Here is a 15,329-nt window from a genome sequence, read left to right on the forward strand (position 1 = left end):
TGGGGGGAATGTAGGTCGAGGAATACGGGATTGAATGGAAGTGTTGAGGTTGAAGACTCGGTGCATGCACTGATGGCGTCTACGGTCTCTGTCTTCCTAAGCTGCTAGACAATAGCTGTATCAGCGGGAGATCTTCCAGCAAGAAGTTCACATCTACTACTCGAATTGAGCTGATGCACTACGTACAGAAGGCTGGCAATGGAGGAGACTGCACGGCAAGGCTGGCGCTCAGCCTCGGGCTCGAGAAGGCTAGTCAGCCGATCCAATGACCGAGCAGGATTCGCGGCGCGGTTGCGTCTCTCAAAGCTGCCTTGCAAGTGCTGTGCTGATTGTCTTGACCGTCCATTTCAAACAATCACTCTTCCGCCCTCATCGACGCTCTCGTGGTCTGTGTCGACGGTCCGACTCATATCTTCCGATCGTTCATCTCGGCCTAGATAGCGCTACGGTCAAACCAACACGATACAATCCTCCTTTCCTACTCGTCCAACTGAAGGCCGCGCGCCTCGCTGCAACGATGCCGGGGTTCGACTTCAGTAACTACAATCGCAATGCTGCCCTGCACGCACGAGGAGTCCCGTTACCGAAAGCCACGAGCACGGGTACCACAATCGTGGGCTGTATATTCGACAACGGGGTCGTGGTATGTTGAAATTCCGTGGTGGACTCACACTCGTCTTTGGAGGACCTGACGAGTTTGGTAGATTGCTGCAGATACACGAGCAACGAGTGGACCCATAGTTGCTGACAAGGTCCGTTGATACTTTGGAAGCCACCAGTACAAGATCTTCTCCTGACACAGACAGAACTGCGAGAAATTACATTTCATCTCTCCCAACATCTGGTGTGCCGGCGCCGGTACCGCAGCGGACACTGAGTTCACCACCGCGCTGATCTCCTCTAACCTCGAACTACACTCCCTCTCGACCGGCCGAACACCTCGTGTCGTCACCGTCATGACCATGCTGAAACAGCACCTCTTCCGCCACCAGGGCCACATTGGCGCATACCTCGTCGTTGCGGGTGTAGATCCTACGGGAGTCGGTCTCTTCACTGTCCACGCCCACGGTTCCACAGACAAACTCCCCTACGTGACCATGGGCTCCGGCTCCCTGGCCGCCATGTCTGTCTTTGAATCCACGTGGAAAAAGAACTGTACCAAGGACGAAGCCGTCAAGATCTGCTCAGAAGCCATTCTTGCCGGCATCTTCAACGACCTGGGCTCGGGAAGTAACGTTGACGTCTGCGTGATTGAGAAGGACAAGCCGACTGAGTTGCGGAGGAATTACATCAAGCCGAATGAGCGAGTGAGGAAGGAACGCAATTACAAGTTTGCTCGGGGCACGACGGCGGTGTTGAATGAGAAGCTTATCACAAAGGAGGAGATTGGGCGGTATGCTACGGTGCATGAGATCGGCAGTGGCAGTGATTCAGACAGCTTGGTTGTTGTGGAGAAGATGGATGTGGATGATGTATGAGCGTGGAAGTCGGGGGAGGGAAAAGGATTCAAAAGTGTAACAACATTGCGCTGGCAAAGTTGGTGATATGGTTCTGAGGGTGGCAGGCAGCGATATGGGCATGGCCAAAGGCGCAATCGTGCTTCTAGATCAGTGTTTGGGAATCCAGAAAAGGTCTTCATTTGCCTCAGGCTATCAAGTCAATCGTCCAAATGCTCTTCCAACACGTGGTTCAGGGTGTTCCATGGCCATTGACAAAGGACCATCAACTCAAAGGCGCGGATTTGACCGGTTGCTAGATCAATGGCGTTTCGGCTGGCTCCTGTACGGTTGCTCGGAAAAGCTGGATGGTCACCTCTCGGGGTTGTTCGCAGAAACTGTTCTCTCCACGTTGGACTCTAAGATCTTTTTGATACTCTACAGGTACCCACGCTGCTTATGGGTTCTACATCCCTTCAGGACGCTTCAATGCAACTGCTCATATGAGCGGAGTTTCGTTTTGTGGAGACGAGAGAACATCCCACCTCTTCCGTCTCTCCTCACCAAGTATCCCACCGTCTCGTTACCGCAGACTAACCGGTAAATACGGGGTATATCATAAAACCTAGGAGATCATCATACGCCCTTCTTGGCTTCTCCGTTCGCAATGCTACACAGTCAAGGAGGAGGCGACGATTAGTCTCATCCGTCAAGAGTCAACATGAAGCTGAGCCGTTGAACCACCAACCACAAAGCGTCTTTTGTGGACCAGAAAGAGGAATCAACCCAAGGACACCAGCTAGGATGGCTAACACACAACAAGCGGGAAGCGGAACGCTGCTACTCATTCTGGTCCAAGTGGCCTCCAGGGGCCTTACCTTCATTGGCAACCAATTCCTGCTCCGCTTCCTGTCGCCCTCGCTGCTCGGCATAGCCGTCCAGCTCGAGCTCGTCTCCGTGACGTGCTTGTATTTCGCGAGGGAGAGTCTGCGCGTGGCCCTGCAGAGACAGCCGCCATCACTATCGCCAGCCACGCAGAAGGAGTCGACCTCGACAACAACAGGCGACAAAGGAACTGCTGCCCGACGGCGCGAGACACAGACGGTGGTCAACCTGTCCTACTTGGCTGTTCTCCTGGGATTCGCCATCTCGAGCATCTTCGGCTACTTTTACTTACGGGGCGTAGCGCACGAGGCTCTACAAAGTCCCTACTTCGGCCCGTCCTTCCAGATCTACGCGACCGCGACCATCATCGAACTGCTGGCCGAGCCGGCCTTCGTGGTGATCCAGCAGAGGGGCCTCTTCCAGGAGAGGGCCCGCGCAGAAACGAGTGCCGCCATGGCGAGATGTTTTGCAGCCTGCGCCATTGCCCTATTCGGCCATCGACGCGGCGTGGACCCCTCGATCTTGCCGTTTGCAGCGGGCCAGGCTGCCTACGCTGCCACCTTGCTGGGCCTGTATCTTCTGCCGGTATTGCGACTGTCAAAGGTGGAGAATTTCCACCTCGTTCCCGCGGCAGTGGTACGGTCGGGTTCGTCCATGTCGACGGCTTCAGCGCAGTACCACTTTGGTCTCTTCCACAAGGAGATCCTATCCCTGGCCACGACGATGTACATGCAATCGGTGTTCAAGCTGCTCCTTACGCAAGGCGACGCCCTGATCATGAGTTTCCTATCGTCGCTCGCCGATCAGGGCGCCTTCGCGCTGGCCTCGAACTACGGCGGTCTACTAGCCCGGCTGGTCTTCCAACCCGTCGAGGAAAGCAGCCGAAACACGTTCGGACGACTGCTCGCGCGGGGGCCAGCGGTTGACAATGCCAGCCCCGTGGCTGCATCGACATCCAATCCGATCGACGATGACCAGGGCGAACTTAGTAGACCGGAGTCACGGAAGGCCAGCGACAGGCACGCCAACGGTACCAACACCAACACGCGTGCCGCCCTAGGCTACCTCTCAACAACACTCCGTCTATACCTCCTCTTCGCCCGCCCACTCGTCACCCTCGCGCCGGCCATCCTCCCCGCTCTCGTCCCCTTCGTGCTCTCTCCCCAATGGCGCACCCCATCCACGATCACCCTCCTGCAAACGTACTGCTACTACATCCCGCTGATGGCCGTCAACGGGATCCTCGACGCCTTCGTCACCTCCGTGGCCACGCCTGCACAGCTGCGGAGCCAATCGCTGTGGATGCTGGCGTTCACTGGCGTATACGCGGCCGCGGCGTGGATGATGATGGATCTCTGGGAGATGGGCAGCGTCGGGCTCGTGGGCGCGAATATGCTCAATATGGCGCTCCGGGTGGGGTGGAGCGTAAGGTATATTCGGGCGTGGGTGCGCGAGAGGGAGAGCGAAAAGGAAACGGAGACGGAGATGGGCCAGAAGGGGTTGGGGTTGGGGTTGTGGAGAGGGATGCTCCGCGAGGTGATGCCCAATGTGGGTGCTGTTCTTGGGGTGGTGATCTTGGTGGTTGCGGTCACTGTGTCTTCACGATGGTCGGGTATGAATGTTCGTGCTGTCAATACTGGCGAGGTCAGTTTCGGGGATGTTTTGGTGTGGGTGGCAGGGGCTGGGATCTTGGTGTCTACGATGTGAGTTGCCCCGTTGTCCGTTGCTTGTTATGTTCTTCGTGCACGAAACTTTTCTAACAAAGTCTGCGTGGTCAATGTCTAGGCTGTACACCGACGGCATCTTCCTTTTGGGAATGCTCCAGTCTATCCTCCCAGAACGCCTTGCTCAGAAAATTCCCACCGTCTTGCAGAAACGCCTCCGAGTACAACCCAAGCCCAAGACAAAATGACACCACAAGATTGCATTATCATAGCACAAAACTTTTGGGGCTTTTAGTCGTCAAACGTGATCTTGGTGGCTTCTTTCTTCTCCCCCTCCTCGGCTTCCCTGTAGAAAGCGCCATACTCGCTATGCACCTTCTTCTTCACCGTAGTGCCAAACTTCAACAAGTTCTCTGGCACTTCTTGACCGGCCTTCTTCAAGACATTGATCAATGCTCCGGCCAGGGGCTTGTCCTGCTCGGTGAACATGGTGATCGCCAGGCCGTCCTTGCCAGCTCGGCCCGTTCGGCCGATGCGATGGACGTAGTCTTCCGCGGTAAGCGGGAACGTGACATTGATCACGAGCTTCACCTCGGGAATATCCAGTCCTCGGGCAGCCACGTCCGTGGCGACGAGAATGGTGGTGGTGCCAGATTTGAACGATTCAAGACTGTTGATGCGGGCCGACTGGGACATGTCGCCGTGGATGCCGGCAACATTGAGCCCTCGAGTACGAATGAAATTCTCAATCCTAAGAGCCTCCTTCTTATACAGACAGAACACCAGGATTCGGTCGTTCCTCTTGTTCCCTGCGGTGTGTTGCTTCAACAGCTGCAGAAGGCGTTGCTGCTTCAACGCCCCATCCATGACTTCGACTTTCTGCACGATCCGTGTATTGGCGCGGAGTTCGCCCGTGTCATCGGCATCGTCGCGGCCAATGGTGATCTTGACAGGCTCGTTCATGAACGTGGCAGCCAGCTCGCGGATTGATTTCGGCCACGTAGCCGTGAACATGGCCGTCTGCCTCTTCTTCGACCCGGGCATTTGCGAGACAATCTGCTTGATGTCGTCTTCGAAGCCCTTGTCGAGCATACGATCCGCCTCGTCGAGGACTAAGTAACGGGTCTTCGCCACGTCGATGGTTCCATCGCTCATGAAATCCTTTAACCGTCCAGGCGTTGCGACAATGATGTTCACATCCTTTAACGACCGGCGCTGCTCGTCTTTATTTGTCCCGCCGTAGATACAGGCCGCCTTCAACTTCTTGTCCTCGGCGGTCTTGCACAACTTGTCAAGCTGTTCGAATACCTGGATGGCAAGTTCTCTCGTCGGCGCGACAATCACGGCTCTGATACCCTTTCTCTTCTTGAGCCCTCCGAGACGCACCACGAGGGGAAGTCCAAATGCTAATGTCTTGCCGCTTCCCGTCTCCGCCACGCCAACGACGTCCCGTCCAGAGAGGAGGAACGGCCACGCCGCCGATTGGATACTGCTCGGTTTTTGGAAGCCAGACACGATACTCCCGAACTGGGAGCCCAGGGCTGTGGGGAGGTGCGAGAACGTGAGGATAGGTCTCAAAACGCTCTTGCGCGGATCCGCAATCTGCACAGCCTGTGCCGTGTAGAAGGCTTCAATCTCCTGCTGCGGCAGCGCACTCAGTGATGGATGAGGCTGGTATGACTGGGCGCCGTCATCGTGGAAATCTTTGTCTTTGTGTTTATCCTCCGGAACGGGTGTAGATGAGGCGGTGGCTTCGGTCGACGAGGGCGTTATGTCTTGAAGGCGGAGTTTTTCTTTGCGGGACTTGTCCTTGTTCTTCTTGCGGCGTTTGCTGTCTCGTTCTGCGTGCGATGAGGCGGCTGCCACATCCTCGAGGGCGTGTTTACTCATGATATGTGCGGTACTGCTCCTTTTGCTTGCAGCGATAGGTCAGCGTAGGAAGGTGGCAGTGTTTGTAGAACGCGAGCAAGGCGGGCTCCCAGCGCTCACCGATTTGCAGGACTCAAAATTTCGTAACAGGCAAATAAATTGGAGAAATTCCCGATATTTTGAAGCGGATGAAGCGACTTCTCACTCTACCGTATGTGGCCATTCATTCATACGACTCACCGTACCAGGTCTTGGCAACGGGGGACTTTATTCTTCAGTTCAAGAACACTCAAGAGCGGAGTGCGATAGCCTCTTTCACAAATATGCTCAAAGGCAATACAGGTCATGTCATAGATGTAACACCCGAGTGGACTCATTTCAAGGTGCCCGTCCAGGAGAACAAGATAACCTGTTTGCACATATACTCGTGCTGTTGCTGTGGGTAATACTGAGGTAAGCAGGTGGTTCGCTGGGAAGGCAGGTAGGTATCTTCTGACAGCACAATGCGACCCCACGTCGAATTTGAGACAAGGCATGCCGAAAGTATTGGAGCGCTGTCTGTTGATGCATATCTCTACCTAACTTACGATCTGCTCTGCCGCCTCGTGAGCTGAGATGGCAGTGCAGAGACAGCGAAGAACGGAGTATGTACTATCCCACTGACCTTCTATTCTTCCGGATACTGTGATCAGAAATGGAGCTCCAACGATACCAACGAGACTCGAACCTCCGTCCAAAGGTGGAAAAAAAGGGCGGAAGACGGTGCGTGCACCCAGAACAACTGAGGAGACCCCCGGAGGGATCTGTGTTTGTCGAAATCGCACTATCCAGTGCTAACACAGAGGCAACGGTAATGCCTCAGCGGTAATGGGGCCATCTTCCTCTTGGAGCGACCAATAACTCCTGATGCGGACTTGAGACAATGTTTTTCTCTCAGAGAGATTGATATTTCGAGTGCGTTACTCATGAAGCACCAGATGAACTGGGAAGTGATTTAGGAAACATTTTTGCTCATTCATGCTATATGCATATTAAATGTGAGTGAATATGGGTCACATGCTGTGAAAGTGAAGATGGGAATGGTATTCACGTCTAATGGTGAATCAGCATCGCATATTTTGGCTCCTCGATCAGAACATTTCTTCTCTCTCGCCCAACTTTCAATCTTCTCTGGTATCACTTCGACCACGACTCAGTCAGCCAACCGCAAGACCACGGCCAGACAAGAAAAGTCCTCAAAGCACGCGTTATAGGTAAGACCATTGGTATTAGCTGTTCCACCTATGTTACAGGCCGCTGACCATCGTATTAGCCCTTATCACTCTCACCACTCTCCCTCTCGCGCTAGGATGTCCGTCCGCAATCCTGAGGATGTTGAAATTGAGGGTCGCGTGGTCGGCAATGGCCTATGGGTTACAGAGAGCATAAGGATCCCCGCTATGGAAGCCGCGAACACGAAACGACTTTATAGTTATCTCCGTACTCACATTGGACTTCGAATGATCGACGGCCGGTTTTTCGAGACCGGCCGATGTCGACAGGATTCCCACTTCGAGCCAACTCTCGTTCTTCAAGAGACGGCAGCAGGCACGAGACATGGCAACAGGCACAAAAGTTTCCATGTCGCGACGCGCAATGATGACCAAGAGATTGTCCGCTGGTTCGACAGAAATGTGTTGAAGAGTAACGCAACCAAGCTGAGGGTCGAGGTTCACGTTGGGTGGGAAGACCAGGTCGGTCTGCTGCTGCCTCGTTCGCTAGATATGGATCCTCAAGATGCGTGGAAAGACTATTACGACAGACTGTGGAGAGCCGGTCGTGGCAAGGATGACCTAAGCCGTGACAGGTTTGGGCGGCAGGTGACCAGGCGGACAGATGACGGGAAAAGTTTCTACCTCTACGATTTGGTGTCTGCTGAGACTACTCTACAGTACATCCCGCAGCCAGCGGCAGTCAAATTCGTACCAAGTTGTGAGACATGCCAATTTTCTAGAGCTGCCACTACTTGGGGTGCTCCGAGAGCTCGCGCTGGTGGACATGCTCCTGGTGCTCCCACAGGTCTACGTGCTCCCGGTGCTCCCAATGGTCAGGATGCTCCCGTCGGCCTCGCGTTCCGTCCTACCGAGCATCGAGCATGAAGAGGGGTTTGGGATTCCCCACCGCTATTGTGCTTCCGTGAGATGTCAATGCTTCAGGCCTGGTCGCAACAGAGGCGAACAAAAAATGACATCCTACAAAAGAGCCGGACAACACTCGAGCCATGACTCGGCCGATCATACTCTAGCCAAACCCTTTGAGACGACCTTGGGTTTCTTCAGTGGAGGTGCTACATGAGCCAGGGCTGCGTGGTAGGGTAGAGCGTAACAACATTGGAGTGATAAGATTATGGGTGGAAAACGACCTTCTTGGTGATTTGTCTCCATTGAGCCTCACAACCGTGATCGTACTCCGTCCTAGTCTACAATGTCCCTGCTTCCTTCCGAGTCTTGACTGCTTCATCGTATTCGGCATCGATGTCGTCGGTCCAAATCCACTTCATCCTGTTGATGACCCGTTTGTGTATTTCTGGCACACACTCATCGAAAGGCAGATCCTTCATAACATCCGCTTGCGCCTGGTAAATCTCAACGGCATCGCGAGATCCCCGCTGGACCTTTTGTGCTCTGGGAAGGCGCACGTCCTGGTACAGCTTAGCCCAAGCCTCGAGGGCGCCTTCTTTCGGAGACGAAGATTGAAAGTAGTCCTGGAGTGCCCGGCCAAGGATGTATCCGTCCTCAATAGCCTGACCTGCACCGGCGCCTGGATGTTGTGTCAGCACAATTAAACAGAAGTGGCCGTGACGACTAACCTTGGTGAGGAGTCATTGCATGAGCAGCATCCCCGAGAAGCACGGCCTTGCCACCTAGATACACCCATTCATCGAGCGGTTTTCGGTCGTTTATCAGCCATTTTGATGGTTGTTCCGGCATCAGCTGGATGACCTTCTGTACCCTCTCCTCGAATCCTTTGAATGCCTCGAAGACGTCCTCTCTTTTCCCGATCTCCGTCCAGCTCTCCCTGAGGTCGCCCAGGTTCTCCTCATCCTCGGCAACAAAGGCCACAATGTTCAACGTCTGGTTTTGCGATATCGGAAAGCACAGGAAATGCCTATTCTTCCCTAACCATGTCACCGAGTATGTTGGAAAGCCCCACCAGCTCTCGATTTCAGAAATTGGGACCAATCCTCGATATGCAATTCTCCCACTGTACTCGGGGTTGTCACTCGTGAATTGTGCTCGGACGGCAGAATGTATGCCATCGCAACCAATGACCAGGTTCGCCTTTGCTTCGGATCCATCTTCGAATTCGATCAGAACCTCTTCTCCTTGTTCCTGTGCATCTGTCAGCGTGAAAACCAGGTGTCCTGCAACGGACGTACTGTGAGTTTTCGACAACGCTTGTTGGTATGCATCCTTGCGGCATTTCGCTGTTTCACGACATCCACCAGCAGATCCAGGAACTCCGCTCGATGGACCGGCAGCTGCTTGACTTCCTCTGTGTCGACCGAGGGTACCGTCACGACTTCTGATCCGTCGTCGAATTTTCGGAACATAATCCAAATGCCGCTACGCTTACCAGCAATGTGCGCCACGTTCTCGCCGAGGCCGATTTTATGCAGCAGCTTTGCGGCGTTGACACCAATGCCGACGCCAGCGCCGATTTCCTTATATTGCGGCGCTTGTTCGTAAACATCGATATCGACGAGATCTCCGCAATGATGTTTGAGAGACAGAGCCGTACAGAGGCCACCAATGCCGCCGCCTATCACGGCGACAGTCAAAGGGGGACGATCGATGGCTGACGGCATTTTCGACTCGTATACTCACTCAGTACGTGTAGTGGTCACAGTTGTTACGATTAGAAAGAGTCTCGAGTTACATACAGCGCCCATCGACCAGTTCGAAGCAAATGGCCGCCACCCACCCTCCCGGGTATGTAACGGAGGCTGTCGTTGGCATTCTTTGTGCCCCACACTATAAAGCCTGGGCAGCGCCGGGGTCTTCGCCGAGGATCAAGCTGGTACCTCGTAGCTGGTGCGCCTTCCGATGGACAAGACTCTCAAGCCTGCGGAGAAAATGCTTGTAAAGTCACGAATACGAGCTGGAGAGATGTCCTGCTTGCGAACGTCCCTCCACCACCACAACCGTGACAAGTCATTTCGACAACAACTACTGGCTGTAGCAGGTTTGTTAAGCGATCAGGTCGCTTCTCCGACCTCGCTGAGCAGTCGGGCCACAATAATATTGCCGATTTATCCAGCTTCCCGTCGTGGCGAAGAGCGGCACAAAAGGTCAACGAGGCTCATACAGCCGCTTCATCCTCCCAATCCCCACACGACACCCCAACATTTCGGCCATAAACCAACTTCGCGTGCGCTTCTCCCCAACTACCGACCATGCAGATCTACGCCTTCGGTACCCTGTCTGGGAGGGTACATTCTGTTGTTGCGAGGCTACCAGCGCCTTGGGTCCTTGGCGAGAATCTACCGAGGGCACGCCTCTGGTGGGGTGGCCCCGGGGTAGCCATGTGCTGGTAATCTCCTGGAGCCCTTAATCTCTGGTAGAATCCCACATCGTTGTCATCCACCCTCTCTCACCTTACCTTGATCGCTGCGAAAGTCGGAACAGGATGGAGTCCTCACAGGGTAAAACAGAAGTCACGTACATGGAGGAGGGCAAGGGGTCATCTCACGACGCAGCAGACAATACTGCAGAGGTTGACGTCCAGAGAGAGGCAACGGGAGACCTCAAGCTCGACAAACACGGCCTGCCCCTTTCACCACAGCCAACAGACCGGAAGGATGATCCTCTTGTACGTGGACAACCGCAGCTTTCACTTGAGCTTACCACCTCGTACTGACACTTGCCAGAACTGGTCACCGTCACTCAAACTGTTTGTGCTCCTCCAGGTCTCGTTTCTTGCCTTTCTCGGGCCCATGGCAGGTGCCATTGTCAACCCAGCCTTCGTACCACTCAGCAAGCAGTTCAACATCAGCATCGTCGAGGCCTCTTATGAACTTACGGTGTATATTGTCTTTGCCGGCATCGGGCCGCTGTTCACAGTGCCCTTGGCCAACGTCTATGGCCGAAGACCTGTCTACATCCTGGGCAACCTGTTGGCGGCCGTGACCAACATTGCCGCGGGATACTGCAACACATGGACTGGAATCATGATTACCCGGGCGTTCAACGGCATCGGGGCTGGTTCACCCACCGCCATCGGCGCAGCGACCATTTGCGATTTGTACTTCATGCACGAGCGAGGCTTTTACATGGGCATCTTCACATTCTTCCTCACTAACGGACCGCACGCGGCGTCCCTGCTTGGTGGTTTCATCGCTCAGAATCTGGGCTGGAGAAAATGCTTCTTGATCCCAGTAAGTCCCTGCCCAGTACGATCCTCTATTATACTAACCGGGCTGTCTGCACAGGGCTACATCCAACTTGGCTTCTGTGTGGTCACCATCTTCTGCCTTCCGGAAACAATCTACTCGCGCCGAACCATCGCAAACCAACGAGAACGCTCGTTCATGGATCTCCTGCTCTTCCGCAAATCCTCGCTGCATGACCGCAAATTGAAATTCAGCGATTTCCTACGGCCGTTCTACATGCTGAAGTATGTCGCCATTGTGATTCCAGGCCTCTACTACATGACGGCCTTCGGATTTGGATCCGTCATGTTCGCCGCCACCGGATCACAGCTCTTCCGCTCACTATACCACTTCAACGTCGCGCAGACCGGCATGTTGCTGAGCATACCACTTCTCATCGGCTGTCTGATCGGCGAGATGAATGCTGGCTGGCTCACTGATTGGATGGTCTACCGCTACGCGAAAAAGAACGGAGGTCGACGCGAGCCCGAACCACGTATCAATGCCCTTGTCCTTGCTGCGCTCTGCCCCATCGGCATCATCATCGACGGCGTCTGCTTGTCGCACTACAGAACCACCTCGTGGGTGGGAGCGGCTTTCGGCATGGGAATCGCGAATTTCGGCTTGCAGATCGCCACGACGGTGACCTACACCTATTGCACAGATGTAGGTTTCGACTGCCTTCCCTCTTCCATCGCGCCGCCCGAGTCTGGACCACTGAGCTAACGCGCGGATTCTGTAGTGCTACAAGCCCCAGAGTTCCGAAATCTCCAGTATTCTCAACGTCTTCCGCAACGTCTTCTCCATGACAATCTCATTCTACGCGTAAGTGCCATCAGCCGGCTTGAATGTGGATGAAATATCAGACTAACCAGACTGCCCCAAAACAGCATCCCACTGGGCGAAAAGATCCAATTCCAGTACGCGTGGTTGACATTCACCATGATCCACATTGTCTTCATGATTCCCATGGTCCTCCTCCGCTTCAAGGGCGTCCAGTGGAGGAACAGCTCCTGGCAGAAGCCGCCGACCTTCCACAACGACATCTAAGTTCGGGTTGTCGGTTCGTGTATCCCGGCGTCGTGGCTGCATCGTCTGTACGCAAAGCACGAAGCCTGTTGTGTCTGGCTGTCTGTGCTATGCGGAGTTGGGGTGGAAAGCGCTTCAGATATCAACCAGCTGGCAATTGGCAAGGCGATAGCGGAGGGCAGGTAGGCAAGGCAATGAGACAAGGCCACTACTGCTTTCATTGCCAACCGCTAGCGAACCCTCAAGTCGTGATCATGAAGGGGTGGGAGAGTGCCTGGCTGCCTGGCTGCCTGGCCGCCTCACTCTTATAGCTCCCCATATACGAAGCCTAGTCAATTCCCGCCTCCACAGCTGATTTTTACGCATCTACGTTCTATCTACTCGGACCATATGATCTGAGCATGCAACACGATTCCCGCGGTCTGGCTGTGTGAAGGTATGCAGTGCTAGGCAGGGCATGGACCCGGGAAGGACGTCCAGCAGACAGCTGTAGCAGTTGTTTTACCCGGTATAGAACTGTGATGGTCTGTTTAAAAAGCCGGGTGCATTAATTAGACTGTAATTATGCAGGCCATCTTTGACACTTGGTTGGACTGCCCCTGGGACCGATACTGTACGTGCTCGTACTTTTACACAACTGCACAAAGCACGTCCGGGTGTCCATGCTCCCCTTACAACGACAAACCTATGTGTTCCTAGCTGTTTAACAATTTGGCAGCGGTACAAAGGTAATAGAGTGGCCACAGAAACATTGCATTGCATGTATTGTGCAGGCTTGATCGACCACTGCGTATCCTCGCAGGGCGGTTAACCTGGACCGCCATCTGCGAGTACCTTCCACCCCGAGTACAGTAATTTATCCATCGCACATATGTACTGTACCTCCGCGGAGTAGACAACGTCGCTCGTGCATGGAATGAGCTGGCATGGCCGAGGTGGCATCCACAGGGCCAAATCTCATCATCATCATCATCTTCACTTCACTTCAACATTGTCTCCCTACCTCCAACTTCCTCGGCTCGAGTTCTCATTCATAACCTCGCTTTCTCTTCACTCTCTTGGCCCTTCATTCGCCTGACCATCCCCCACGCCGCGTCGAGCATCTTCCGTGTATTCTCGAAATAGATATGACTAAAATCGCTGCTCGCCTGGCCCGCGTACGTCCTTGCCTGGATCCCGTGGGAGATCGTCCCGCCGCGCATGTAGTGGAAGATCTTTGCAATCTCAAAGTCCTTGCCCGGCGGGTTGCCCTCGAGCCGCGGATCGAACCCCGTGATCCGAGTGTACCGGTCGAGCAGCTCGTCCGGGTCGGGCATGCCGGAGGTGGCGCGGTTGGCGGGCGCGTATGGGGACGCCGGCGCATGGGTGTTGGAGATGCCGACGTTGGGACCACCCGAGGATTTGCCACCCCCGTTCACGTTCTCACGCCCCCGGCCACTCGACAAGTCGTGGGGGGATGCTTTGTGGAAGTCGATCCAGAAGGGCGAGATCACGTAGATGGCGTCCATGAGGGGGTTGCCTATCGTGGAGAGTTCCCAGTCGAGGATGGCTATTACCCGCGGTTCGGTCGGGTGGAGGATCTGTCGGAGAAGTCACAATGTGAGTGGCGAGGCCAAGGCAAGGAGCAGGGACGAGGATAAGAACAAGAAGAACTGAACGGTTGCAGGCCGGAAATACGGACCAGGATCGCAATCACAAAAATAGAAATCCGTCACATACCACGTTGTCGAACTTGAAGTCGCCGTGCACGACGGCATACCTCTCGCTAGTCATCTCGTGCCTGACAAAGTCGATGATCTCGTCGAAATGCTCGTGTGCTCGGCCGAGGACCTTGCCTGTCTTTGCGTCCTTGACTTTGGATTGTTGGGCTTCGATGCGGCTGCATCGCCGTTAGTGAGGGGATCAGACCATTCGACATGCAAACAAGGGGTGAATGCTGGCGTGATTGACGGTCCTCGTGGCAAGACTCACGAGAACGTGTTGCAGTGCCGTTTGTAGAAGCCGGTCTTCTTGCCAAACGTGCCCAGTCCGATGGCGTCAGGGTCAATGCTGTGTAGCCAGGCAAGCGTCTCGACCAGGGAGATCCAACTAAGGCGGATATAACGTAGATGATCAGTATAGACCTTCGTGTCGGCATGGTGTGGTAAGCGACCAGGGCCGTGGCCCAGGGGTCCCTTAATATGGCACCCTGGGGAGGCCGGCCAGTAAAGGGTAGCTACTCACGCCTTTTTCCGATCCGAGGGCGACAACTCGCCTAGGTCCGGATCTGTGATTATCCTTCCCTTGACGAACTCCATTACCTATGCAGATGTGGCTTGTCAGCAAGCATGGCACGTTGCTTCGCGGTGGCCTCATTGCAGCAGGCCGAAGGGAACATGACCACACCCTCAGAAGAACCAGAACCAGGAGCAGGCAGACAGACATACATAGAATGGTGTCCCTATGACATTCGAGTTCATGCATAGCGTATATACCCTCGGCACGGGAAAGCCGTCGACAGTGCCCAGGGCTTTGAGCACGAGGTACTCGCGATCCACCTGGTGGGCCACAGGACTGATGATCGTACCGGCGGGCTTCTTGCGAAGAATGTAGCGTGTGCCTCTGTGCCAAGATTTGAGTCAGTGTGCCGGAACATTGGATGGAGCATCGCTCCTGAGAGGTGACCAGCGCGTTCTTCGCATGCTGGCCGCCCGCACTCCCGCTCGTTCACTCACTCAGTCACTTACCCGGCATCATCGACAAAATAAGTCGGATTGCTCTGTCCATAACCTATCTTGGTCGTCACAACGGGTACCTTCAAGCCCGGTATCGATTTCGACTCGGCGAGGTATCGGCCCAGCGACAGGTCGTCAAGATCATGTCGTGACCCTGCTTTTGCGGTGGGGTTGGGGTTCATCTCGGCGAGGTCGATGGCAGTGTTGATGGAAGGGTATACATATGCCGGCACGACAGTGCGGCTCGCATTCGCGGAAGGGAGAAGAAGGTCATCATGTCTATTTCATGCATACGGTACTCCGTAAGAGTGGCCTTGTCGTT

General features: G+C 54.6%; 7 protein-coding genes across 7 annotated transcripts; 4 read left to right on the forward strand and 3 right to left on the reverse strand.

The window, feature by feature from the left end:
* Window positions 1-517: 517 nt before the first annotated feature.
* A1O7_00842 (20S proteasome subunit beta 2) lies at window positions 518-1,478 on the forward strand (the record flags this gene model as incomplete). Its single annotated transcript, XM_007754883.1, has 3 exons — window positions 518-643; window positions 705-752; window positions 807-1,478. 3 exons carry the CDS (start codon window positions 518-520, stop codon window positions 1,476-1,478), a joined length of 846 nt encoding a protein of 281 aa, XP_007753073.1.
* Window positions 1,479-2,240: 762 nt separating this feature from the next.
* A1O7_00843 (uncharacterized protein) lies at window positions 2,241-4,028 on the forward strand (the record flags this gene model as incomplete). The annotated part of the gene is made up of 1 exon (XM_007754884.1): window positions 2,241-4,028. One exon carries the CDS (start codon window positions 2,241-2,243, stop codon window positions 4,026-4,028), a length of 1,788 nt encoding a protein of 595 aa, XP_007753074.1.
* Window positions 4,029-4,276: 248 nt separating this feature from the next.
* A1O7_00844 (uncharacterized protein) lies at window positions 4,277-5,875 on the reverse strand (the record flags this gene model as incomplete). The annotated part of the gene is made up of 1 exon (XM_007754885.1): window positions 4,277-5,875. One exon carries the CDS (start codon window positions 5,873-5,875, stop codon window positions 4,277-4,279), a length of 1,599 nt encoding a protein of 532 aa, XP_007753075.1.
* Window positions 5,876-7,203: 1,328 nt separating this feature from the next.
* On the forward strand, window positions 7,204-7,992 carry A1O7_00845 (uncharacterized protein; the record flags this gene model as incomplete). The annotated part of the gene is made up of 1 exon (XM_007754886.1): window positions 7,204-7,992. One exon carries the CDS (start codon window positions 7,204-7,206, stop codon window positions 7,990-7,992), a length of 789 nt encoding a protein of 262 aa, XP_007753076.1.
* Window positions 7,993-8,312: 320 nt separating this feature from the next.
* On the reverse strand, window positions 8,313-9,701 carry A1O7_00846 (uncharacterized protein; the record flags this gene model as incomplete). Its single annotated transcript, XM_007754887.1, has 3 exons — window positions 8,313-8,653; window positions 8,703-9,225; window positions 9,273-9,701. The coding sequence occupies 3 exons, from the start codon at window positions 9,699-9,701 to the stop codon at window positions 8,313-8,315; spliced, it is 1,293 nt and encodes a 430-aa protein (XP_007753077.1).
* Window positions 9,702-10,522: 821 nt separating this feature from the next.
* Window positions 10,523-12,314, forward strand: A1O7_00847 (uncharacterized protein; the record flags this gene model as incomplete). Its single annotated transcript, XM_007754888.1, has 4 exons — window positions 10,523-10,705; window positions 10,764-11,930; window positions 12,007-12,089; window positions 12,155-12,314. 4 exons carry the CDS (start codon window positions 10,523-10,525, stop codon window positions 12,312-12,314), a joined length of 1,593 nt encoding a protein of 530 aa, XP_007753078.1.
* A 1,010-nt stretch (window positions 12,315-13,324) lies between these two features.
* On the reverse strand, window positions 13,325-15,189 carry A1O7_00848 (uncharacterized protein; the record flags this gene model as incomplete). The annotated part of the gene is made up of 7 exons (XM_007754889.1): window positions 13,325-13,714; window positions 13,787-13,873; window positions 14,013-14,172; window positions 14,265-14,381; window positions 14,517-14,593; window positions 14,720-14,894; window positions 15,020-15,189. 7 exons carry the CDS (start codon window positions 15,187-15,189, stop codon window positions 13,325-13,327), a joined length of 1,176 nt encoding a protein of 391 aa, XP_007753079.1.
* Window positions 15,190-15,329: the final 140 nt, after the last annotated feature.

Source organism: Cladophialophora yegresii (assembly GCF_000585515.1).
Source record: "Cladophialophora yegresii CBS 114405 chromosome Unknown aczIN-supercont1.1, whole genome shotgun sequence".
Classification (NCBI taxonomy): Eukaryota; Fungi; Ascomycota; class Eurotiomycetes; order Chaetothyriales; family Herpotrichiellaceae; genus Cladophialophora; species Cladophialophora yegresii.